The sequence below is a fragment of the Gorilla gorilla genome, chromosome 2 (assembly GCF_029281585.2).
Source record: "Gorilla gorilla gorilla isolate KB3781 chromosome 2, NHGRI_mGorGor1-v2.1_pri, whole genome shotgun sequence".
Classification (NCBI taxonomy): Eukaryota; Metazoa; Chordata; class Mammalia; order Primates; family Hominidae; genus Gorilla; species Gorilla gorilla.
In genome coordinates, this window is record NC_086017.1 from 137,661,472 (window position 1) to 137,685,921 (window position 24,450).

The 24,450-nt window shown below is 54.8% G+C and overlaps 1 protein-coding gene across 1 annotated transcript in view; it reads right to left on the reverse strand.

Annotated features, from left to right (window-relative positions):
• Positions 1-582: 582 nt before the first annotated feature.
• The window catches only part of UROC1 (urocanate hydratase 1), a 36,601-nt gene continuing 12,733 nt past the window's right edge, over positions 583-24,450 (reverse strand). Inside the window, exons 9-20 of the mRNA XM_004036229.5 lie at positions 23,454-23,542; positions 20,684-20,746; positions 20,165-20,344; positions 19,526-19,623; positions 18,806-18,878; positions 17,521-17,642; positions 15,511-15,581; positions 11,890-11,988; positions 8,719-8,818; positions 7,641-7,722; positions 2,792-2,891; positions 583-1,908 (exon numbers count right to left, since the gene is read on the reverse strand). Coding sequence (XP_004036277.1) covers positions 1,768-1,908; positions 2,792-2,891; positions 7,641-7,722; positions 8,719-8,818; positions 11,890-11,988; positions 15,511-15,581; positions 17,521-17,642; positions 18,806-18,878; positions 19,526-19,623; positions 20,165-20,344; positions 20,684-20,746; positions 23,454-23,542 — 1,218 coding nt within the window. The 3' untranslated portion in view covers positions 583-1,767. The remainder of the gene's footprint in view (positions 1,909-2,791; positions 2,892-7,640; positions 7,723-8,718; positions 8,819-11,889; positions 11,989-15,510; positions 15,582-17,520; positions 17,643-18,805; positions 18,879-19,525; positions 19,624-20,164; positions 20,345-20,683; positions 20,747-23,453; positions 23,543-24,450) is intronic.

The window sequence follows — 24,450 nt, forward strand, 5'->3', positions numbered from 1 at the left end:
CCCCTCTCTGTCTCTGTCTTTCTGTCTCTGCCCCTCTCTGTAACACTCTCCCCTCTCTGTCTCTGTCTTTCTGTCTCTGCCCCTCTCTGTAACACTCTCCCCTCTCTGTCTCTGTCTTTCTGTCTCTGCCCCTCTCTGTAACACTCTCCCCTCTCTGTCTCTGTCTTTCTGTCTCTGCCCCTCTCTGTAACACTCTCCCCTCTCTGTCTCTGTCTTTCTGTCTCTGCCCCTCTCTGTAACACTCTCCCCTCTCTGTCTCTGTCTTTCTGTCTCTGCCCCTCTCTGTAACACTCTCCCCTCTCTGTCTCTGTCTTTCTGTCTCTGCCCCTCTCTGTAACACTCTCCCCTCTCTGTCTCTGCCATGGAAGGATGCAGTGAGAAGTTGGCCTCACCAGGAATTATGCCAGCTGGCACCTGGTCTTGGGCTTCCAGCCTGCAAATGTGTTTCATTTCTGTTGTTTGGGCCCCAGTGCCAGACATTATGTGGCTGCCGCCCTAGCTGACCAACCTGGTTGCTGTGTTTCCAGGCCCCACATCTTGGTTCTGGCAGGAAGAAGGGGCGAAGGCAAAAAGCAACCCCGCTGGATCTGTCCATTTTATTAGAAAAACGACGGCTCTCAAGAAGCCCTGCCCCACAGACCCCACCCTCATCTCGTGGGCCAGGACTAGGCCAACAGTCCCTCCTAACAGCAAGGAAGGCTGGAGAATCAGGTGGTTTTTTTACCCTATATTGCTGCCCACACAAAACTAGGCTTTTGTTCACAAGGGAAAGGGGAGAATGGCTGCTGGGGAGAAGATGCGGAGTGCAGGGAGGGTGGGGACCAAGAACCCGGCTTGGTCCTGGAGAGGGCAGTGGCCTGCCCCTCTCCAATCCACAGACATGTGGGGTGTCTGGTTTTCTGTGGCCCTCAGAGGCCCACCCACAGACTCTTTCTCATTTCTCTGTTTAGGATGAGTTATCTGTTCGTCCGTTGCACGCCCAGCTAAGAGAATGAGATTCATGAGCCCTGGCCCTGACAGAGGCCACTTCCCCCATCCCGGTGACCTCTCATGAGGCTCTGGACCCAGCCATTGCCGGGCTATGGGATTGGGGGAGGGGTGCCAGACTCCAGCCTCAGGGGCCAACACGCTTCCTGAGGTCCCCTTTGCTGTACCCCTCAGGCTGTGCCAGCCTAGGGGGGTGCCCCTGCTCTCTCATTTCTTCCCCAGTAAGTGATCATTTATCCTTAGGGCAGACCCGGCCTGCCCGTCCCACCAGCCCACAGTGCAGCACACAGCTCTGTTGACCCTTTATTTCCTGGTCTATCCTCCTTCCCGAACTCCTCCAGGCCAGCAGCCCAGGGTGCCAGGGTCCAGAAAGTGCTTGCACAGACAGCAGATGGGCAGCAGACAGACAGAGTTGCATGGAGGCTGGCAGGTGGCCAGGAAGCAGAGGGTGTGATCATCCCAGCCGGAGAGAGCTTGACCAGTGTTCACCGCAGGGCCCCTGGGCAGGCTTGGGACTCGGCCCTAAATGGACTTTGACAGCCTTCAGGGCTCCCATGCAAGTGGCATGGTTGTGGACAGAGAGCTGCATGTCTCTGGGCCTCAGGGGGCTGTCTGTAAAATGAGGCTGTGGTGGCACCCTGCACAGGGCACCATAAGGGCCATGTGAGGATGTGCGAGAAGTGCAGGTAGTGCGGGTGTGCAGGAAGGGTGTGCGCCATGGCTGGGCAGGTGAGGATCGCCAGGGAGGAAGGGAGGCAGGGGCCGCGACTCCTGGCTCCCTCAGAGCTGCAGGGCCTGCTGGAGCACCCGCTCGTCCTCCACCTTGTGAGGCAGTGTCACCACCAAGCTGCTGTTCTCCTGCATGGTCTGGCAGATGATCTCATAGGCCTTCTGGTTCCCTGACCAGCAGCGCCGGGCCACCTAGGGCAAGGAGGGGGATGGCAGTCCATGTTAACATAACCGGGCTCCCCACGTGTGTCCTGGCTCCCACACTTGGGGCCTCTCTGCTTCGGGACCTCTGAGGCTGTCCGTGGGGACAGCTGCCCTTTTGTGTCTGCCCCATTTGCACTCCCAGCTTAGGCTCCCTGTCTCTGGCCCTCCTCTGGGATCTGAAACTGGCGGTCATCACACTCAGTCCTGCTCCCCCAGCTCCAAGAATGGCCTTGCCTCCTGAGTCCTCCGCAGCACCTCCCTCCCTTCTAGAATCCACCTCAGCCTGAGCTCTACCTTCACAATCTCCCTGTAGTCCTCTTTCTTCCCTCCACCTGGTCTCCCCTGGATGATGCCACGCCTCCTCCCCCATTCCCCTCTGCCATTCTTGCCACCCCCGCCTCCGCCTTCCACACAGTCACCACACCTGCCCCCAACCCACTTTTCCATGCCACAGCCTGGGCATCTCCTAGAACAAAACCTCTTGCTCTGGGATGAAGACCTCCATCCCCAGCCCTGCCAGAAGCCCTGCAGCTCCCGGTGAGATGGGGTGAGTCTCCTGCCAGCACCCTCTCTGTCCTCATGCTCATGCTCCGGGCCCAGCCCAGGGGCTTTCAGTCACCCAAGCTGTCTGAACTCCCGCCTTTGCTCCAAGCCTCCCCTCATTCTCTGGGTCCCACCTGTCTCCCCATCATCACCTGACCTGACCTCCATTTGAGCTGATTCCCCCTTCCTGGCTGCTGTGCTGTGGTCATGAGAGGAATCCGGCCCCCATCCCCACACCCAGGAGATGCTGTATGACAACAAACGTAGATGGGGGTCACCCAGCTGAAGGCCCTGCTTTCAGGAGGTGGCGAGGACTGGGCTGACTTACACCATTGGAGACATCCCAGCTGAGCATCAGCCTGGCTCTCCGCTCGGCCTCCGGGGTACCGTCCAGCACGAGGCCGAATCCCCCATTGATCACCTCACCCCTGCAGGAGGCAGAGGAGTTTCCAGTTCATTCCTGGGGCCCAACACTGCACAGAGCAGGCAGAAGCCCATGTTTTGGAAGCATTGGCTTGAGACGGCGTCAGGGTTGGGGCCGCCACACCGCCGGCCTCTGCAACCTGGTGGATGCAGGAGTCGTGTAGGCAAGCACAGCCAGGAGCAGCGTGGTTACCTGACGCCTCTCTGCCCACTTGTGCCCCCTGTGCTGGGCCCGTCGGCCTCGTGCCCACTTCCACCACCCATTGGAGGTCATCCCTTGATGGAAACCTCCTGGGTACCCCCAGTGGGCTGTAGCTGCCCCCTCCCTGCATTCTCAGAGTGCTGCCCTATAAAGCACACTCCCCTTGGTGTGTCTTGTATTACTCAATTCAGTCGTCACTCTTTCTGGTTTTATCTTTAAAAAAATATTTTTTTAGAGATGGTATCTCATTATGCTGCCCAGGATGACCATGAAATCCTGGCCTGAAGCAGTCCTCTTGCTTCGACCTCCCAAAATGCTGGGATTATAGGCGTGGGCCACTGTGCCCCACCTGATTTTATCCTTATGATCTTTATCTTCTTATCTCTTCTTTCTGCTTGCCTCAAGTGTATGGTGGGGTCCTTCTGATTACTTGATCTGAAGGCTAAGTTCCTTTATTTTCAATATTTCTGGTTTTCTAATTAATGCATTTCTCTCCTTCTAACAGTTTTTGATATGTTCTTGGTTTCATTTGTTTCCTAATAGATGAGTTGAACTTCATTAACTGTGTTGAAGCTCTGCTGCTGCTTCCATGCATGTGCACTGGAGCTGTTCCCCATCAGCCTGGGATGGCCTTCCCCATCCTCAGCCATTCACCTGCGAGCTGCTGCCCTTGAAGCATCCAGCCTTGGCTCCTGCTCAGTCTTCTCAGCTTTCAGTCACACACAAGAAGCACCCTTAATTTTGTAAACGCCTGTCGTTGTGTTGTTGCAAATGTGTCCCTCCTGCCTCTTATTCCTCACTTGCAGTATATCTGTTCCTTTTTCTTCCAGCACGCAAAATGTGCATCTAGTTTCCCTTGTCTCAAATCCTTCAGGCCCATCCAGCTTTCCCTGCTTCTCTGCCCAGCCTGAATCCTACTGACCACAACCTCAGCCAGTTCTCACCAGGAAGCCAGTAAGAGGTGCCCTGTGCCCCTTGCAGCCACCTACACTCCCCATTCCTGGTCCCAGAAGCTGCACCCCTCCTGCAAGTGAGCCAGCTGTGCTGCCTACCACCCTGCACTTGCATCCCTGCACCTGGGCAGTCCATGGCCTGCAGTGGGTTGCCCTCACACCTCCCACCAGCCTCCAGGTAGGAGGTGCTCCAAGTCGATCTAAGGTCATTACCATTCATCTGTCAGAGGAGCAACAGCCATGCCCAGGCCTGAGCACTCCCAGTGTCCCGCAGCTAGAGAGGCCTCTTGGAGATTAGAACTACAGATTTTGTTTTAGAAGCCGGCATCCCAGAGGGTCAGAGACCAAGGCCGCTCAGCTTCAGGTGACCTTGGCAAACTGACCACAGAGGAACTCTGAACTTGCAGATCCCAGGAAAATGGGAACGCTAACACATTGCTATTAATGGTGAATTTGAGGTAACTCACAAATGGTGTTGGAACAACTAACTATACCTTTGAGAAAAACATGAAAGTAGAAAAACATAAATGCCAGATGTATTAAAGTGCATGATCTGATGAGTTAACATACATGAATAGTGTAGAAGGCCTTGCACATGTTAACACTCTACAAGTGTTCGCTATTATCAGCTCATTTCCTCTTCACCCCTAGCCTACAAGGCAGTTATTATTATTATGCTTATTTTCTCATTGAGAAACAAAGGCACAGCAAGGCTACCCTGTGCAGGCAGATGGCCTGAGAACTGCTGTCAATCATGGCACTCCAGGGCTGTCCATCGGGGCATCGCCCCCTGCACATGGGCAGGAGGCGTGTGGGTGGGTGGGGGAGGGCTGTGTGCACAGACAGGGCCCTGGAAGCCCTGGCTACTCAGAGAGGTCCTCGGGGCAGAGGATCAGCGTCACCAGGAGCTTGCTAGAAATGCTGAATCTCCATTCCACCCCACACCTGCTTTTTTTTTCTTTGTTCCCCATTTATTTATTTATTTATTTGGTAGAGAGGGTGTCTCACTATGTTTCCCAGGCTTTACTCAAACCTCCTGGGCTCAAGCAATCCTCCTGCCTTAGCCTTCTGAGTAGATGGGACTATAGGCGTGCACCACTAGGCCTGACTCAGACCTGGTGGTGCACGCCTATACAATAATCTGCATTTTAATGATATCCCCAGAGGATTTCTGTGCACATTCAAGTTTCAGATGCACTGTAAGACATTGTTTAGTGTGAAAAAGTGGCAGTATCCAGATATATAATAGATGGTGGATAGAACACAGCCATTTACCCCTGCCCCTCCTGCATCTCACCAACAAAACTGCAGAGGAATTATTTAACCCACAAGGATGAGGAGAAAGGGACAGGAGAATGGGTGATGGGATTCTGAAAGCTGGAGGCAGGCATCAGAAAGCTCCAGCGCAGTGTGGCCATGGGAGGGACCGGCAGAACCCATCGGTGCCCCAGGACCGAGGGAACCTCAGGAGCTGGTGGTCAGCACCAAGGGGCTCCGAAGGAGGGCAAGAGCAGAGGTAAAGTTGGAAACATCGGCTGGAAGCCTGCTCACCTGAGGTGGGCTCCCAGATGCCCACCCACCTGCTGCCTAGAGGCTGCCCGAGTGGGCCCTCAGTGGCCACTGGAACTGACCCTCTCAGATGTGAGGCCGCAGCACCAACAGGGAGGCCTCACCCCTCTGACTGGGTCCTGCCAATAGGGAAAGGAGATCAGAAAAGTCTTTTCTGAGGTCCAACCAACCCAAGAACAAGAGCCTGGCTCTTGTCTTGATCTCTTGCACTCTGTGGCCCAGCCAGATGGCTCTGTCCTGCAGCCTGCGGTCCAAACGTCCACCTGAGCATGCAGGGCTGCAGCCAGCCAAGCAGTGCCCTGTTTAAATGTGAGCGCTGGGCAGATGGCACAAAGACAGACGGCAAATGGGCAATCAGGAAGAGAGGCTGCAGGAGACAGTGGCACAGAGGAGGCTAGAAACAACACACAGCTGTCACTGGTTGTCCTGGAGTGGAGCCAACAGACAAGTGGAAACATGGGAAGGTCGGTCCAGGAATGTGAGGGTAAGCGCACAGCCTGGAAACAGGGATCAATGCGCAGGAAAGAGAAACTGCTGCAGAGTTGCGGGGGGGGTGGGGCGTCCCCTTGGAGTAGCCACGGTGGGGATGGAATTGAGAATGGCATCCCTTTCGAGTAGCCACAGTGGAGACAGAATTGGGAGTGGCGTCCCTTTGGAGTAGCCATGGTTGAGGGATAGACATTTTTTCCGACGGGTTAGATTATGTACATGTGTAAGTGTGATGGGTCCCAGGATGAATTTGTGGCACTTTCCCAAAAGACCCCTCAAGGGCAGCAGGGTAAAAGGTTTTAGGTCCCAGTGTCTGGTCAGTCTGTGTCCCTGTCCACAGAGTCTGGGGGAAACCTTGGGGGAGCAACTTAGGAATTTGCAGGGAGCATTTCCTGTCTTGGGGAGGCCTGCCCTCAGGGCTGCCTGAATTCTGGCCCTGCTGTCCCTGCCCTAAGGCCCTGAGGGTGTGCACTCTTCCTCGGCCTGCCCAGCCCCGTCCTTTCCTGCCTTCGGCTGTCTGTCAGCAATGATAATGGATCCTGGGGAACCTGGGGTCAGACCCTGGCTCCATCGCCAGCTCTGTGGCCCTGAGCAAACTGCTCAGCCTCCTTCAGAGCCACTCTCTTCCCCTCCGGAAATGACTCAGGAAATCCTGTGCAGAAATGCCAGGTACCCAATGGACAGGCAGCCCTTTTCTGCCCGGAGCTTTCTATAGCCCCTGTGTTGGAAAGGACATAGCCTCAGTCACATTTTCCTCTAATTACAGCCACCTGACTGCCGCAGCGAGGAACTGCAGCCTCCAAGGACACGAGGCCAAGCCAGCCTGTTGGAATGCTCCACCAGGACTTGGCTCTGGAGGGCAGGGGACCACTAGATCCGGACAAAATAGGCTCAGAGGCCAGTTTGGAGATGGCCACTGGAGCCAGGCAGGGGGCGTTGTCCTCCCTCCGAAGCTGCAGCACCCCTTGCTGCTCCCCGCAGCCCAGAATCCAGCTTCAACCAGGAGCCCAGATCTGGGGAGCTTTTCTCATAGAGAACTGCCGGGCAGGGGCAGAGCTGGGAGCCGAGGGGAGAGGGGAACCAAGACACCAGGTCTCCTGCCCCCAGCCCAGCTGCCCTGGGAGCCTTGGCTGGGTTTTGCACTCTCAAGTGAGGTGGTCAGAGCAGGAACGAGAAGACCCTGGCCATGAAAGCACCGGGAATTCCATGGGAACACATGGAAACTGACATGCTGGAAACTAAGTGCACACTGGAAACTGACATGAGGAGGGCAGCTGCCATTCTTGCAGAGCCTAAGAGGCCTCTGAGACCCATGTGGCAGGGGAGACCCAGAGAGGTGGGGTGGCTAATGCAAGTCCTCTCCTGAAGTTCTGTCAACTGTCTCCACTCACACAAGGAACACATTTTCCACAAAGGTGAGGGCAGGGGAGGTGACCAGGGAGGTAGGGCCCAGGACTTCAGGAACCTCAGCCTAGCCTGCCCCAAAGGAACCCCCAAAACTTCCACATCAGCCCACACCCTGTCCTCTGAAACCTTCTTACCAGCCCACGCCCCCTCCGTTGTGAAGAGCAACCCAGGTGGCTCCGCGACAGGCATCTCCCACGAAGTTCTGCACAGCCATGTCTGCGGAAATAGAGACGCCTCTGCTCATCACCCCCTGCACTGGGTGGGCACCTGGCTCAGTCAGGCCAGCCTCGCTGGCTAAGCCAGCACTGCTAGGCCGGAAGGATGGGGCGGCAACTAGGCCCTAGGGACAGCGCCTCTCACAGCAGCAGTCATGTGTGCTGGCAGAGCTGGAGCTAGAGCGGGAGAAACTGACACACGTCTAGTTGTCCCATGGTGGCGCTCTCCAGCACTGGGCACCAGGTAAAGCACTCCGGAAGCAGAGGGAACAGAAGAATTAAAAGGGATGTGGAACCAGTGTTAGTTCAGAGAAGTAGAGTGCCAAAGAGAGTCACTCATACTCTTAAAAAGGGGGGCAGAGGAGCAAACTGCAAATAATAGGCTTCCCTTGACCCCATTAGGGAACTGAGGTCCCAGGACAACCATCCAACCTGAAACCTGGGGACTGAGAGCATCTGCAGAGAGAAACAGAGCCCAAGCCGGTCACCTTATAAGTGTGCAACACATTGCTAAGGGACAGGCGCAGGCCAGCCTGAGACCATGAGCCCCTGGGTGGACAGCGGTAAAGGCGTTTGCACCGTCTTGCAGGCTCTTCCCCCAAAAATCCCAATGGGTGCCACAGAGAAGATCAGGGAGAACCCTAAGAATATCCCCCTCCTCTTGGTGCTCGGCTATGAAGATGGGGAAGAGACCAGGAGCCAAAAAAGGCAAGAAATACAGCTCTAGGATCTGGAAAGGTAAGGAAACAGCTGGCTGCCCACAGCCTGTAGGTCACCCACGTCCAGGGCGCCCAGCTGGCCCGGTGTGCCTGGCACTTACCGGTTTTACAACTGGAAGTCCCACATCCCAGACCCCCTCAGTCCTGGGTTGGTCACTCTATGCCAAGCCTCTCAGGTGCCAGAACATCTTTCGAAACATTGTGACTGACTAAATGCATCAATTTTTAATAAAATCCAAATCTAAGATGAAAGTTTAAGACATTCTCATCTTCCTCACCTGCACAGAAGGCAGAGCCGTCATAAATGTTGGAGGTCTCCCTAAAGGGGCTGTCGGTGCCGCTCACGTCATGGTGATCTCGGCTCAGGACCACCGGCGCCTGTGCATGGAAGGACAGAAGCTGTCAGCCAACAGTGTCCACCATGGCTTCCTGGTAAAGGCTGAGGACAAGGGGCAGGTCACACCAGAACCCGCTGGATTTCTCCTCCTGGAAAATAGACGCTCTTCACAACTATTTCTGATGTCATCTGTAGCCTGGAATAGATTCACATGTGCCCGGCAGCACTCGTGTGTAATACATGTGTGAGCTCACCGAGCACTCACAGCCACCCTGTTCAGATAGGCACAACCGTTATCATGCCCACTTCACAGATGAGAAAGCGGAGGCACAGAGAGGAGAAGAAATTTCCCCTATATCACAGAGCGAGTGAGTCGTGAGCTGGGGTTTAACCCCACACGTGTTGTATGCCGGCGCTCCTCGTCTTACAATGGTGCTACATCTTAATAAGCCCGTTGTACCCTAAGTAAAAAACGACTTAAGAGTATTTTTAACTTACGATGGATTCATTTGGATGCAACCCGATTGTATGTCGAGGAGAGTACTAAACAAGTGTCACTTCACACCATTGTAAAGCAGAAAAATTGTTAAGTCCGAGTGTCCACTTAGTCTGGGCTCAAGCCTCAGGCAGCCTGGCCCCTGACCTGTGCAATAGAGACGTGGCTGGCTGATGGCCTGGAGGTGCTGGAGGGCCTCACTGGGGGAGTATTTGGCAGTACCTACCATGAGACCTTGGGCAGGTCACTTCCGTCTGGGAATAGCTCTTGGTTTCCTGGATGAGGTAATTGCTAAGAGCCTTTTCGTGCTGCCAGTCTCTCTGAGGACAAAGACTTTTCGCACAGAGAAAGCATTCATGCTGAGTTTGATTTTTTAATACACTCATCGGCAGCACTCCTTGTTCCCCAGGAATCTCCGGCTGCTCAGATACCCAGGAGAGGCAGCCAGCTGCTGCTTTGCCCCCACGAGATGGATGTGGTACAGCCCTGGAAGTCAGGTAGGGCCGTGGCTAAGGGCAGGTCAGCTGACTCCCTTATGCTGTGCATGGGCAGGCCTGCTATGAAAAGGAGTCCTGGCCGGGCACAGTGGCTCATTCCTGTAATCGTAACACTTTGGGAGGCCAAGGCGGGGGATCACTTGAGGTCAGGAGTTCGAGACCAGCCTGGCCAACATGGCAAAACCCATCTCCACTAAAAATACCTCAATTAGCCAGGTGTTGTGGTGCATGCCTGTAATCACAGCTCATCGGGGAGCTGAGGCATGAGAATCGCTTTAATCTGGGGGGTGGAGGTTGCAGTGAGCTGAGACCACGCCTGGGCTATGGAGTAAGTCTTTCTCCAAAAAAAAAAAAAAAAAAAAGAGAAAAGAAAATGAGTTCTATCTGGCAATTTAAAAAACAGAGTGAAGGAACTGGGAGGAACCCTGACTAAAGAGAAGGAGTAGGGGGAGCCATCAGACACTCTGCACGGGGAGCATGTCAGCCTGGCTCTGCACCTTTCAGTCAGGAGAGGGAGCACGCAGGTCAGTATGCAGTTTGCAGTGCACCTGGGGAGCAGCCCAGCTGTTTCAGCTAAGAAGTCCTATTCCTATCACCAGGCCCTGGAAACTTTTCTTCCAAGTGTCCCGTAAAGCAGGTAGCGCTGGTTGATGGGCGTGATCTTCCCAACCTCTCCAGGGGATCCCAAAATTTCACAGGCCCCCGTGCCAGAAGATGCATCCTGACAAAAGCCTGGGACGCCCTGTGCTCTTGAATGAAAAGGTCTGCCTTTCCTACCTTCAACAGGCCAGGCCTATTCCCACGTCTTCACCTGTGCAATGAAACCACCTTCCCCCAGATATTCTGGCACTTTCTGGCCATTCAGGTCTCAGCCCAACGTCAGCAACTCAGAGAGGCTGTCCTGACCACCGCTCTTCGTCATGTTCATTTCCTGCACGCCGCTCCTCATCCTCTGAAACCCTGTCGCAATGTGTGCCTTCAGCTTTACGTCAGTCACCCTTCACCACACTACATGGGTCTGTCCTGTTCTCTGCTGTGTCCCTGGTGGTTAGGACACACTGCACAGTGGCCATGCTCAGCCAAGCACTGTCCAGTGAATGAACGCATGCTTACTGACCCCTTTCTGCTGGCCAGCTGACCGCAGCCCGGGGCGAGTGCGCCTGGAGCTTCCTAGCAGTCCCCGGGAACACCTGGGCTTCCAGGAAGCACTGGGTGGGTGCATTTGGCTGTGCCCCAGCAGGGCTGGCTGCTGCCTTTGCTGCCGGTGCCAGCCCCAGAATCACGCCAGGGCAGTCTTCACACCTCTGTCCCAATGTCTATCTTACACCTGACCAGTAACATTCCTGGCACTTCTGAAAGGAGAGACGCCTGCAAGAACTCTGTGGCAGGAGAAGCCAGAGCCCCTCGGAGCAAGCATGCCCAGGGTTCCGTCCTCGAGGAGGGCTTGGCGATTGGCAAAATGAGCAAAAGCTAGGGAAGTTTGCCATTGCTTGAGAAAAGGGAACTCCATAAAGATGTTTAAAGTTACTTTGTGGAAGCTGACTCACTCAGTCCTCACAAACATGCTTTTTATTCTCTTTTCACAGAAGAGGGAAACCAAGGCTCAGAGAGGGCTACGGACCTGCCCAAGGTCACACAGCAGGGAACAATGATGGGGCCTGACACACACAGAGCAGGGTCCCCAGACACCTCACCCAATCCCAGATTATCCCCAGAGGGGCCTTGGAGCCCCGGAGCCACCTATGCTTCAGGGAAGTTACCTATTTCAAGCACTGCTCCTGCTCCCCCAGGCCCTCCTTCCCACCACCCCCTCACGGCCGCCTCACCCTTGCCTCCCCAGCAGAGCCCTTCTACTCAGCTGGTCCCAGGGACCAAAACCTTCAGCAAAACCTGATCTCCCTAAAGAGGGGGAAGTTTGGGCCTCAGCCGTGGAATAGCTAAGCTCCCGGGAGGGGCTGGTCCACTGCTCCTGAGCACTGGGCTGCCAAGGCCCAACGGGGGTGTCTCCCCACCCAGAAGGCTGTAGGGTGCAGCCGAGGCACACGCAGGAAGGCCCAAGGCAGGAAAGGCAGTGGGAAGAGGCTGAGGGATGCTTCCCCCAGAGCACAGGACACCTCACCTTGATCCTCCTGCAGGCGATGGCCTGGTTAATGGCCACGGCGATGGCCACGCGGCCCTTCTGGTCTGAGTACAGGATCCTTGCCTGGGAGCCCACCACCTGAGGAGAGAAGGGCAACAGGCATCTCAGCCAACACAGGCAGCAATAACAGGACCTGGTGGTGCAGGGAGACACGGGTGGCACTTCCACTGTGGGACATGGCCCTTGGCAGCCTGAGCGCCTCTCTAACAAGGTCCAGGAGGACCCCCAGGGTGCATAGTAGCTCTCAAATCTGTGGCCTGAGGTGAGCCCCCACATTCAGCCCACTAGACAGCCATACTGGCCCCACATGTCCACTGCAGTCTGGGCCTCCAGACACCTCCCCCAATCCCAGATTATCCCCAGAGGGGCCTTGGAGCCCCTGAGCCATCTGTGCTCCAGGGAGGTTACCTATTGTGAGCACTGCTCCTGCTCCATCCCACAGTGGTGACATCAACACCATCCAGGGCAAGTTTGCGTTGGGCCTGCCCCACTCTCAGTGTGCCATACAGCCTCTTGTCTGTGAGTCTTATGGGAAGATACTGTCATCCTCATCATAAGCTCCATTTTCCAGATGAGGAAATGGCCCCAAGAGGTGGAGCCACCTGTCTACAGGTTGGCCTTGGGCCCTCTGTCTGTCTGCTGCACCCACAAGCTCAGCCACCCAGTGATCCCATCTCCTGACAGTAATGGGGGTTGTCCCCGGGAGACAGCTTCAGCGCATGAAATGAGTCACTGTGTAGCCCCGCGGTCCTCAAGCAGGATGACATTTGGCAATGACTGAAGACATTTTTGGGTGCTGCTGGCATGGGTAGGGATGCTGCTAAATACTCTACAACGGCCCCCCATGATGAAGAAGCCCCCAATGACTCCAAGAGATATGTGCACACACACGTTCACAGCAGCATGACAACAGCTGAGAGGTGGAGGCGACCTGGGTATCCAGCGCGGTGCACGGATGAACCAAACGTGGTCTGTCCATACAGTGGATTGTGATTCAGCCTTAAAAGGAAGGAAATTCCAACCCATGCTACAACATGGATGGATGAACCCTGAAGACATTATGATAGGAGAAATAAGTCAGACACAAAAGGACAAACACTGTCTGATCTCGTTTATATGAGGTTGTTGAGTGCCAGGGGCCATGGGAGTAGAATAGGGAGTTAGTGTTTAATGGGGACAGAGTTTTGGTTTGGGAAGATGAAAAAGCTCTGAGATGGATGGTGGTGATGGCAGCACAGCAGTATGAATGTGCTTGAAGCCACTGCACTGCACACTCAAAAATGGCAAAGATGGTTAAGATGGTAAATTTTATGTTTAGGTATAATTTACCATAATTAAAGAAAATTTGTACAGCCCCAAATGTCATTACGCTGAGGCTGAGAAACCCTGGTTTCTCCAAAGAAGATGCAGGTGTCTGCCCCAGTTGCTGGTGAGCTCAACCAGGAGCCGGTAAAATGCGGCAGGGCCGGGCCACGGAAGCAGCTGTGCACCTGACCGCAAGCTCAGCTTTGGCCGGGACAATGAGTCTAGCTGCTTCTTCCTCCCTCATGGGTTCCTAGAGAACAGCCTTATTTTACTCACACCAGCTGCCTCAAATCCTTTTCAGAAAAACTACTCGTGTGAATCAGCACTGCAGAGATTTTCAGATTTTTTGGATCCAGAAAAAAATTGGTGAGGAACTGACATAGGATTGCCCACTTTGTCAAGAGGGTACATTAAAAGAAAATAAATCAAAAAATTTTAAAAGGCAACCTTCTGCAGTCACCGTTCAGAAGAGAAAGCAACAGTAAGTATCAGGAGGCACACGATCTCCAGGGGACTTTAAGTCAAAGCAGACGCACCCTGCTTGCAGCTCCAGCTGCAGCATCCACCCCTTACACCCTCAACTCTGGCACCTCCCACGGCCCCTTCTCAGCCATGCTGGCATCCTCTCAGGCTATCCCCCCTCTCTTCTCCACCCCATCTCTGCACTGACCCTGCAGTTCCAGCCTCCGAGTCTTGGCCTTGGCATCTCTGACTCAGCGCCGTCACAGAGATGCTGTTGGCACGGAGGCTCTGAGGCTGGGTACAAATGCAAACCATTGCGTATGGATGAGACAGCCCAGGACAGGGGCAGGCCCCTCCTGGCCCTGGGACTCCTGGGCCAAGACCCACTAGTTCAGACACGGTCCATGGCCAAAGGTGTATGAACCAAATGCCCACTTTTTCTTCTGTTGTGTCCTCATTACACCCAGTCTGCTGCCACCGTGGGGCCTGTGTACAGGCTGGGGCTTGTGCACAGGCTGGTCCCTCTGCCTCGATTGTCACATGGTTGCAACCCTCTCAGCATGTAGACCTGGATGCACATGCTGGACCCCTTCCCTGGCCACTCTGTGTGAGGCAGCCCCACCCACCCCTCCCTGCTGGTGCTTTCCTGCACACACACCCAGCAGAAACTGGGCAACACACATCTGTTAGCTCAGCCTCACAACACACCCCCTGTACAAGCAGGGCCACAGGGGCCTGCTCCAAACACTGCCACCACCGTCTCCGCTTTGCAGATGAGGGTGTGGCGCTCAGAGAGGCTGAACCACTCACCCCAGGTCACATAGCTGAGGATATGGGAGGCTTCTCAGGCCCAGGCAGCCTGGCTCTAGAGCCCAAACTCTTTCCTCTGCAGGGCTGCCTCTATTTGTTGAGTAACAGGATGAAGAACGACCTGCCCAACTCTAGTCGCTGCCCCAGAGCCCCAGGCCACTTTCCCCCTCTACGTTTTAAATTATAAAATATACATACATAAAATGTACCATCTTAACCATTTCTAAGTACACAGTTTAGTGGTATTAAGTCGATTCATAATGTAAAACCATTGCCGCATCCATCTCCCCATTCCACATCCCCCAGCCCCTGGCACCCACCATTCTGCTTTCTGTCTCTATGAATTTGACTGCTCTAGGGACCTCATAGACATGGAACCATGCAGTATCTGTCCTTTTGTGACTGGGTTATTTCACTTAGCATGGTGTCCTCCAGGTTCATCCATGTTGTCGCGTGTGTCAGCACTCCCTTCCGTTTGAGGCCGAGTCATATTCCATCTCATGGTTAACCCACACTTTGTTTATCCATTCGTCCCTCAGCGAACACCTGGGTGGCGTCCGCAGCTTAGCCATTGTGAATAGTGCTGCTGCGAACATGGGCGTGCAAGTATCTCTCTGAGTCCTTGCTTCCAATTTTTTGGGCTACACATCCAGAAGTGGAATTGCTGGGTCATAGGGTAATTCTATTTTTGATTTTTTGCAGAAGCTTCCTCCTGTTTTCCATGTGGCTGCACCATTTCACCAACAATGCACAAGGGTTCCAAATGCTCCGTGTCCTCTCCCAGGCCACCCTTTAAAGGTCCCCAGCTTCTTTCTCCAGCAGCCCCTTGGGCTGCTTCCCCTCCCAGTGTGGCCACCATGGGGCTGGCACAAACAGTCACACAGGATCTGGTGTGTGCACCCTCTCAGGGCTTGGCAAGCTGGAGGCTGTGGACCAGGCTGAGCGCCTGTCGGCAGCACCTCACCTTTGGGCAGTCTTCTGACAGCACAGCCACCCCAGCCTCCCCCAGGCCTGGGCCCTCACCAGCCGGTGCCTGGCGGCCTCCCGGATCCAGCGGATGTTGTCCATGTACTGCAGCTTCACAGACACCTTCACTGCAGGAGAGAGGACAGCAGGCATCAGAGACCCTCCAGGGGCACAGACCTGCCCTCAGGCAGGCTGCTCAGCTCAGCACAGACCCTGCCCCGAGCCCACCACTGAGCTAGGACACAAGGTGAGGGAGCCCACCCCTCCTCACCCCTGCCTTTGTGAACTTGGGGACCAGCAGTGCCAATGGCCCCATGAATTAATGCACAGCCGTGCAGCCCACTGCCTGATGCACTCGGTCCCTCCACAAATAGCTATTCAGTGCCTACTATACACCAGCACTGAGCAAGGCACCAGGAACAAAGACCGCTGTGGGCCGTGAGGAACACAGGACTGTGGTGAGGGCCCCCCAGGATGGTGGATGCGGGGGCTTTCTGAGGAAGTGGCCATCAAGCTGAGTCTAAAGGCTGGGAAGGAACTGGACAAGGAAGCTCTGAGGGAACAGCCTTCCAGGCAGAGGGAACAGTCAGTGCAAAGGCCCTGAGGTGAAAATAAACTTGGCCTATGCAGGAGCTAGCTGGCCAAGCTCACGGAGTATGTGTGCGTGTGAGAGGGCACAGGAGCCAGCCTGACCAGCTCGTGAAAGCAGACTGGTAATTTTCCAGAAATTGTGGGAGCCAGTGGTTAACATAAATATCATTAAAATTTTAAATAAGCTTACACTTTTACCAAATTATATTAAAATGAAGGTAATAGAAATCCCTCACTCCTGTGACTTCACAGCCGTCGACTAGAGTATCTGCCTGGTGGAGATGCCGCAGGGCGTGCGCTGCGGGCATGTGGAGCTGGGTCAGCACGCCTGGAAACCAGCCAGGCCTGGAGTCTTTACTCCAGGGTCTTCGTGGGTGCAGCAGCTCAGGGCTTCTTTCCGGAGGGCTGGTCGTTCCCCACTGGCTGCCTGCTGTTCTCACACCAGGGAAGCCCAGGAGACATCTGACCAGACCCCCAGGAGAAGGCCCCTGCTTCCCCTGCCCTCCTGCCTGGGCCCCTGCCCACCTCCTCCTCCACAGGTGACCACGTCTCCCCTCTGCCTGGCTCTCCTACTCTGAGTCTGTGTAACCTGGGCCCCTGCCCAGCCCACCGAACCTGGCCAGCAGCAGGGTGTAAGGGCCCTAGAGATGTGAAGCACACAGCAGAGGCTGGTGACCCACACAGAAAAGCCACCCGACCTGCAGGAAAGCTGCAGAGAGACCGGGGTAAGAACTGCAACAACAGAGGAAGTGTCATAAAATAACCATGAAACAACAACGTCAGACCCACTCAACGAGAGCGAGGGTTGGTTAAAAACCAGGCAGGCCATGTAGACATGGAAAAACACAACCCTCTGGCAGAACCAACACTCAGCATCAGCAAAACCCAGGATGAACATGGAGGACCCTGATGCAGAGGAGACCCTTGTGGACCTGGCAGGCATGGAAGGCTGGCGGGAGCATGTGGAGGCAGCTTCATCATGGAAGACAGCAAGAAGGAACTAGAAGCACTGCTGTCAGCACTGCCCTGGCCACGTGGAGGGGGAGGCTGGGTCTGAGAGGGACTGTGGTGTGCTGCGGGCTGCCCAGAAACCCTGGCCCCGGCCACTGCTGCCTGGCCACCCTAGCCCTGGACCATCCTGCTTCAGCTGCTTTGAGGGACTTTCTGTCACTCGCAGCCAGAGGTCCTCACTGGCAGAGCCCAGGACAGCTCTGGAGGGCAGAGGCTTGGTGTGGGTGGGGCCTGTGCCTCCACGGCTGAGAACGACACTTGGGGACCAGGATCTTTGCAACTCACTCAAGTTTCTTTAAGTCCCTTTGTGTTGCCAGCTGAGCACCCATCAGACTCACAAAGTCATCTGCGCCCAGGTTCCCTCCCAGAATTAGCTAGGTGGGCCTGCTATGGAAGCTTGTCTCTATGGAGGCAGAAGCTTTGGGGGGGCCACCCACCCATGGGCATCCCCACCAACGGCGTCACCTCCATCAGCAATGGCTTTCTCCAGCACAGATGTGGCCAGTTCGTCTGTGACCGCCAGGTCCTGGGGGTCCCCCGATGTGCAGACCCAGCGGAAAGGCCCAAATCCCTGGGAGAATATGTCCCTGCAAGCATAGATGCCTCCTCACCCTGGGCCCGCTGGCTTGTTGGGGGAGGGGGTGCAGGTGTGACCATGCCAGGGAGGAGGGCTCAGCATCCGGAAGTCAGGTGTGGAACCCCTAAGCTGTCATTGGACAGAAAGTTCCAGGGGCCTCCCTGTCCCCTCTCTGTGTCCCAGTGCCCCCAGCCCTCCATCCCTGCCTCCTGGCTGTACCATCTCTAGCTACAGGAGTGGGGAGCTGGGACCTGGGCAAACAGAAATGACCCCAATTGCTGTTACAGATGACAAGAAAATCCGTCACCTAAAAGTGACAGTCACATTGAGAGGAGAGTCAACCTGGGGCTGTAGCCTTGGGGAACTCGCCCTAGGTGAGCTTACATTCCCAGGAGCCAGGCTCCAGGACAGGGTTGTCCTGAGGGGAGGATGCCGTGGCCTGGGCCCTCCCTGGGCTCCTGCACTTGCTAGGCCAGGAGGTGCCTCCTCCTGGGCAGCCCTCCCTCTCCGGAGAGTGCCAGCTGACAGTGCTCAGCCCCTCCCACCTCTGCACCCCACAGTGAGCTTGACGGTGAGTGGCATTTGCCTTTCTCACCTCCATCTCTCTCTCGTCCCATGTGGCACCCACTGAGGACTGGCACATCTTCCAAAAGTCATGTGGTCCCTCCTCCCCCCAGCAGAAAGCCCAGACTTCTCGGCTTGGCCCAGGCTCCTCTCTGGCTCCTGCCCTCATCCCCTGCTTGTCCTGGGCTGCTGGCCTTCCCTAGACCTGCACCCCCATGGCCAGAGAGGCCCACGACCCCCAGGGCCACAGCAGGTGCTGGGCTTCATGATCCAGCCATCAGCCACCCACGAGGGCCTGTGAAGACATATCATTCAGGTGCAGTTGTTTGCCAGGAAGTGGCCTCAGCCTCTAGGCCCCGCAGCCCCCTGTTCTCACTGAGGCCCTGCAGGAGGTGTCTCTCATCTGCATTTCCTCCTCACCTGCCTGTCTGCGGTGGAAAACCCATGGACGGAGCCTGGCCACTTTGGGGCAGTGTGGAGGTCTCAGTGCATGACCTCAGGGGCGGTCAGAGGCTGAAGCTTCTCCAACCTAAATACCCAGGACACAGACCCTGAAGGGGGCAGGGGTGGCACTGGGCACACTAGATGTGGCAGCCGCCCATCACTCACCCCATGATGTGCTGCACATAGGAAGGGTAGCGGAACTCTGTCCTGCCAGCACCTTTCTTCTCCACATCCGCTCCTGTGGGCAGAGCCCAGACAGTCACCACCCAAGGCAGGACACCCATGGCCACCCTAGATGGCAACTTAAACACAGGGCCCAGAGGGAGGCTGGGGAAGGATGCACAAGGTCTTTTTCATGTAAAACAAGAGAAAAGCAGGGGCAGCTGTGGCCAGCATGCTGCTGTCTGTGTGGCCAGGTGCAGGATGCATGCACTTGCCATGGACGCTGTGTCAGCCTCCAGCGCGCCAGAGCCCGCCACCTTCAGGGAGGTAGACAGGGCTGGGGGGGCTTCCCACTGCGGACACTGTGCCTTTTGAACCTCATACCCCATGAAAGAATTGCCCATTTTACAGAAGGAAGTTTCCATCACAGAAAAGGAAAGCTGCAATTTTGGGACTGGAGCTTGCACCTGAGTCTTGTACCTGCTCTCTGTATGGGACTTTATGTTCCTAAAGCACATGGAGAAACTGAGGCCTAGAGAGGCTGAGCCACCTGGCTGGGCCTCAGCATCCAGAAGGCCTGGCAGAGGCACAGCGAAGCCTCGGTCAGGACTCGCTGGGCCACCCATGGCACCTCCGAGTGAGGTGGGAGCCAGTGGCACTGGCCCGAGAGGCTGGGCCCAGGGTGGTGGCCCCTCCCTCCTCCTCCCTCCTCCTCCCTCCTACCTGCTCTCTGGGCCTCCAAGAGGAAGGCATTGCCGTAGTCCCAGAAGAAGAACTTCTCCTCGGCCAACCTGTTGATGGCTGAGACTTGCCTCCTCAGGCTGCAACAAGCCATGGGTCAGCACCACCACTGTGAGGCCCTGGGGCCTCCCCAATGTGGCACCCGCAGTCGCACCCGCCATGCTCCCTGCCAACTTCCAGCCCCACTGCCTGGACTGCTCCTGCTCCTCGGGTCGGCCCCACCCACCTGGAATGCCCCTGCCCCTGTCATCTGTTTAGAACCTCTGCACCTTTCAAGGCCCAGCTGGCAGCTCCCTAAACAAGCATTTCCTGGTCCCCAATCCCATCAGGCCCTGGGGAAAAACAGATGCCCCAGAGAGGTCTCACACCCCAGCATCTACTTGGCACCATGCCGGGACTACACTGGGCATTCAGCAAATGTCACTTCAGCTTGTCCCCCTGCACTGCCGAGAGGTAAGTGTGTCATGACTCCGTCTGATGGGTGGAGGCAGAGGCTCAGAGAGGTTAAGGTCTTGCCCAAGGCCAAGCAGCTGGTTGCTGGAGAACTAGGTGGTGGCCAGAGCAGGACAAGGTGGTCTGCCCAGGCCAAATGCTTCTGCCACCCCCAACTCCAAGTAGCACCTTTCCTGGACTAGGTCCTTGAACGCAGCAGGGTTGGAGGCCATGAGGCTCTGGGCCTCCGTGAAGCTGAGCTGCACAGGGTAGTAGCCACCATTGAACGGGTTGTGGCAGGATGTCTGATCTGACCCCAGGTCCACCAAGCACTCCCCCGTCGTGTCCAATTCGTGGACCAGGCGCTCCCTGGGGAAGCCATGCGGTGGTCAGTGCAAGCCACACACAGCCTGGGCCCAGAGTCTGGGGCCAGGTGGGGACCCTAGCACATTTTCCCACCCACAAATTGAGCAGGCACAGCCCGAGCCAGACCCTGCTTTCCCCCTGGAAAGAGAACCTACGGGAAGGCTGTGGGCAGGGCAGGGACGGCTGCCTCAAGCTTGGGTAAGGGTGTGGGCCAACAAGGGTGGCGCTGAACTGGGGCTCAAAACTTTGTGTCCCGGCAGCTCCTGGTCAGCATTGAGGTCTTTGCTCAGGGGGCCCCATCTGGGTTCCCAAGCTGGCCATCAACTCCCAACCCCCACTCACCAAAGAGCCACCACGTTGCCATGGTAACCAAGGCTGAGCACCTCCTTTTTTTTCCTTGCTTCCCTGGAAGGACACAAAAGCAGAACAGGTGCCCCCCGCACCTGTGCATAGGTGCCCCAGACACACCTGCACCCCAGCTGCACACAGGGGCAGACCCAGGAGGCCACCAGAGGTATTGTGTGCAAGCGTGGGGGCCATGGGGCTGGGCCATGAAGCACGCCTGCAGGACCCCGACTTTTGTCCAGGACACAAAACTATAAAGGGAGAATCCAGACCCAAATGCCCCAGACCAGAAAACCCACATGGCAGTGGCAAAATTGCCTGGGCGATCCATGGAATTCGGGTTATTGATGTGGGACCTCCACAGGGATCTTTACAGAACCCACCCAAGGTGGTCCCAGAGTTGCAGGATTCACTAAAGATGATTCCCAAAATTATTCGGAAAAATAGGACAGGAAAAATCAAAGCATATTTTGGGGAACAGAAGATTTGAACAGGCCTTGCAGGTAGTAGAGATGTCAAAAAGCAGCAATACGCAGGGAAGGTGGTATGGCCCCCATGAAAGAGCAGATTGAATGCTTACCAGGAGTGGCCTGGAGAAGCCCGAGGGAGCCAGGCACCTCCCCTCCCCCAGGGGTGCAAGGTTGACAAAGCAGGAAAGGACACACAGTCCCAGGGCAGCAGGGAGGCCGGCCCAGCCCAGGGCTTGTTACAATCCCAGCTGAAGGACGCTGTGGGAACCGTGAGCAGAGCTCACTCCATTCCCATGGGTCTTCCTCAGCTCAGGGGTTGCGGAAGTGTGGCAGACAGGTTGCTCCAGGCAGTTCCTTAAACTGATTTTGATGTATGTGTATGTGTGTGTCCATGTGTGGATGTGCATGCATTTGTAAATATATATGTATATATGCGTGTATATGCATATGTGTATGTATGCGTGTGAGAATATATGTTATGGGCATGTGCGTGTGTGTGTTGCGTGTGTTTGTGTGTGTGTCTGTGTGTGTTTATGGTGTGTGCATGTGTCTGTGTGTTTATGTGTGTGTGCGCCTGTGTGTTTATGTGTTTGTGTGTGCTGTGTGTCTCTGTGCATGTTTATGCATGTGTGCATGTGTGTTGTGTGTTTATGTGTTTGTGTTACATGCATGTTTGTGTACGTGTTTACATGTGTTTATGTGTGTTGTGTGTGCATGTATGTGTGTTATGTGTTTGTGTTTATTATGTATATGTGCATTGTGTGTTGTGTGTGCATGTGTGTGCATACGTATTGTGTTTATGCACGTTAGTGTGTATGCATGTGTGTGTTATGTCTGTATTTATGTTTGTGCATGAGTTATGTGTTTATGCATGTTTGTGTTTGTGTGTGCATGTGTGTATGTGTCTGTATTTGTGTGTGTATGTGTGTGTTTATGTGTGTGCATGTGTGCACTCTGTGTGTGCCTGTGTGTGCATGCATGTGTTGTGTGTCTGTTTATGTGTGTGTCTATGTATGTGTTGTGTGTTATGTGTCTGTTTATGTGCATGCATGTGTATGTTGTGTGTGTTTGTGTGTGCAGGCATGTGTGCATGTGTGTGCTGTGTTCTCTGTGTATGTGTTTATGTGTGTTAAGTGTGTTCATGTGTGTTACATGTGTGCTGTGTGTTTGTGTGTGCAAGCATGTGTGCATGTGTGTGCTGCGTTCTCTGTGTATGTATGTGCATGTGTGTGTTGTGTGTTTATGTGTGTGTTATGTGTGTGTTTATGTATATGGGTGTGTCTGTGTGGTTATATATGTGTGCATGCATGTTGTGGGTGTTTATGTGTGTGTGTTTATGTGTGTGTGTGTACATGCACACACTCAGGATGCTAAACAGCCTGAATAGGGATGGGAGTTAGGTCGGGGAAGCCCCTCACAGCACACCTGGAGTGTGGAATTTCTTCTATCATTGATGAAAAATTATCTGAGAGTTCTAAAGAGGGTGCAATGTGGTTGGATTGGTACGTTAGAATGATAGGTCAAAATAGTTCACTGCATCATTTCTCAAATTTTGTTTACATTTTCATCAGAAACAGCTTTTAAGCCCCTGTGGAGATTCTAGTCGAAGCCAGGTGGGCAACCACTGCACCGATGTGTCTTCCTGTAACAGGACTCTGCTCTGCTCAGTAAATTAACTGAGAGGATGCTTCAAAAGTGGCATCCGAGCAGGAGCCCCCAAGGCAGTCCTCCCACCATCCCACTGAAATACCTCTGAAGACTTTGCCTAGGGTTGAGGCGGAGAAACCCACCGACTGCCCCTCAGCACCGTGGGCGAAGCTCTGCCCTGGAGCACAGGGAGGGAGTGCACGCCTCACAGGCTCGCCACTGCAACAGTGTAGGGCAGCCCCTATCACAGGCCGGGCCGGCTCTGCGAGCCCACACAGCAGGGAAAAGAAGATTCATGCTTCGCAGAACCAGGTAAGAGCATGGGAGCCCCAAGAAGGCTACCTGAAGCCCATCAAGGCCAAGTGTCTGACACCAAGCCCACAGCCCAGTGGCTGCAGCCAGCAATGACGGAATGTTGGAGGCCCTTCCAGAGGCTTCTGCCCTATCACCACCCGCGGGTCAGCCCTTGTGTGCGTGTGTGTGTGTGTGTGCATGTATATGTACATGTGCATGTATGTGTGGTGCCCACATGTAGCCAGCTGTCAGGCATTAAACAGGCCCACACCAAGCTGCCCCATGGGGGTCCTCTTGTGGCCTCCTGCTGCCACATGTCAGGTGTCAGGTGTCCGGAGTTGAGCTTGGAGCTGTACCTGAGCCTCTGGATGCAGCGGTCCAAGCTGTCAGTCACTTCCATCAGCCAGCCCTGCTTGTGGCGTTTCTCAAGGGCTGCTTTATCCACCTGGGGCCACGAGACATGGGGCCACCCGGTTACAAATATTCCCTAAGTGTATCATCCTCAACTAGGAAGGTGTCATCCCCTGTAGGTCCCTTGCTTTTCTATAACACAGTCTCAGGGAAGACACCATGAGCTGCCCTCCCTCTATTTATTCCTTCTCCCGCCTCCCTTATAAGCAGAACCCAGGTAGTGTTCAGGGTGACACGGTTCAGCCCCAGGAGATGGTCTACGTCCAAGCTAATCACAAGGACCTGTCCACGATCTCCATCCTCCCTTGCAGATAAGAACATTGATTTCATCTAAGACTGACCAATGAGATAAAAGGAGGGGGTTTGGAGACATGACTTTCCTGAAAAAATAGAGTCATAGCAGACACTTCCCTTCTCACCTCTTCCTGTCTTGAACATGGATAGGATGGCTAGGGTAGGGGCAGCCATTGTTTCTACAAGGGAAGCCCAAAGGAATCTAGAGATATTAACATCATTGAGCTGCCAAACCAATGCCAACACTGTTGGTTACGTGAGAAAAATAAAACCCTATTTACAGAAGCCACTGTAGGTAGGTTTCTTGTTACCTGCAGCTTGGTGCATTCCTAACAAGCACAGGTACGTATGATGTAGGTTTGGCATCAACTGAGTGCAAATCCCACTGGCACATATCGCCAAGGCTTGCCTCAAGGCTCCTTGCCTCCTCCACTTCCGACTTCCCTTCCTCTCCTTAGCACCCACCAAAGAAAGATGCGAGAGCCTACTATAGTTGGGATATATTTGTCCCCCAAACCTCATGTTGAAATTTGATCCCTGGTGTTGGAAGTGGGGCCTGATGGGGGGTGTTTGGGTCATGGGGCAGCTTCCTCATGAATGGCTTGATGCAGTCCTTGCAGTAATGACTGAGTTCTTGCTCTGTTTGTT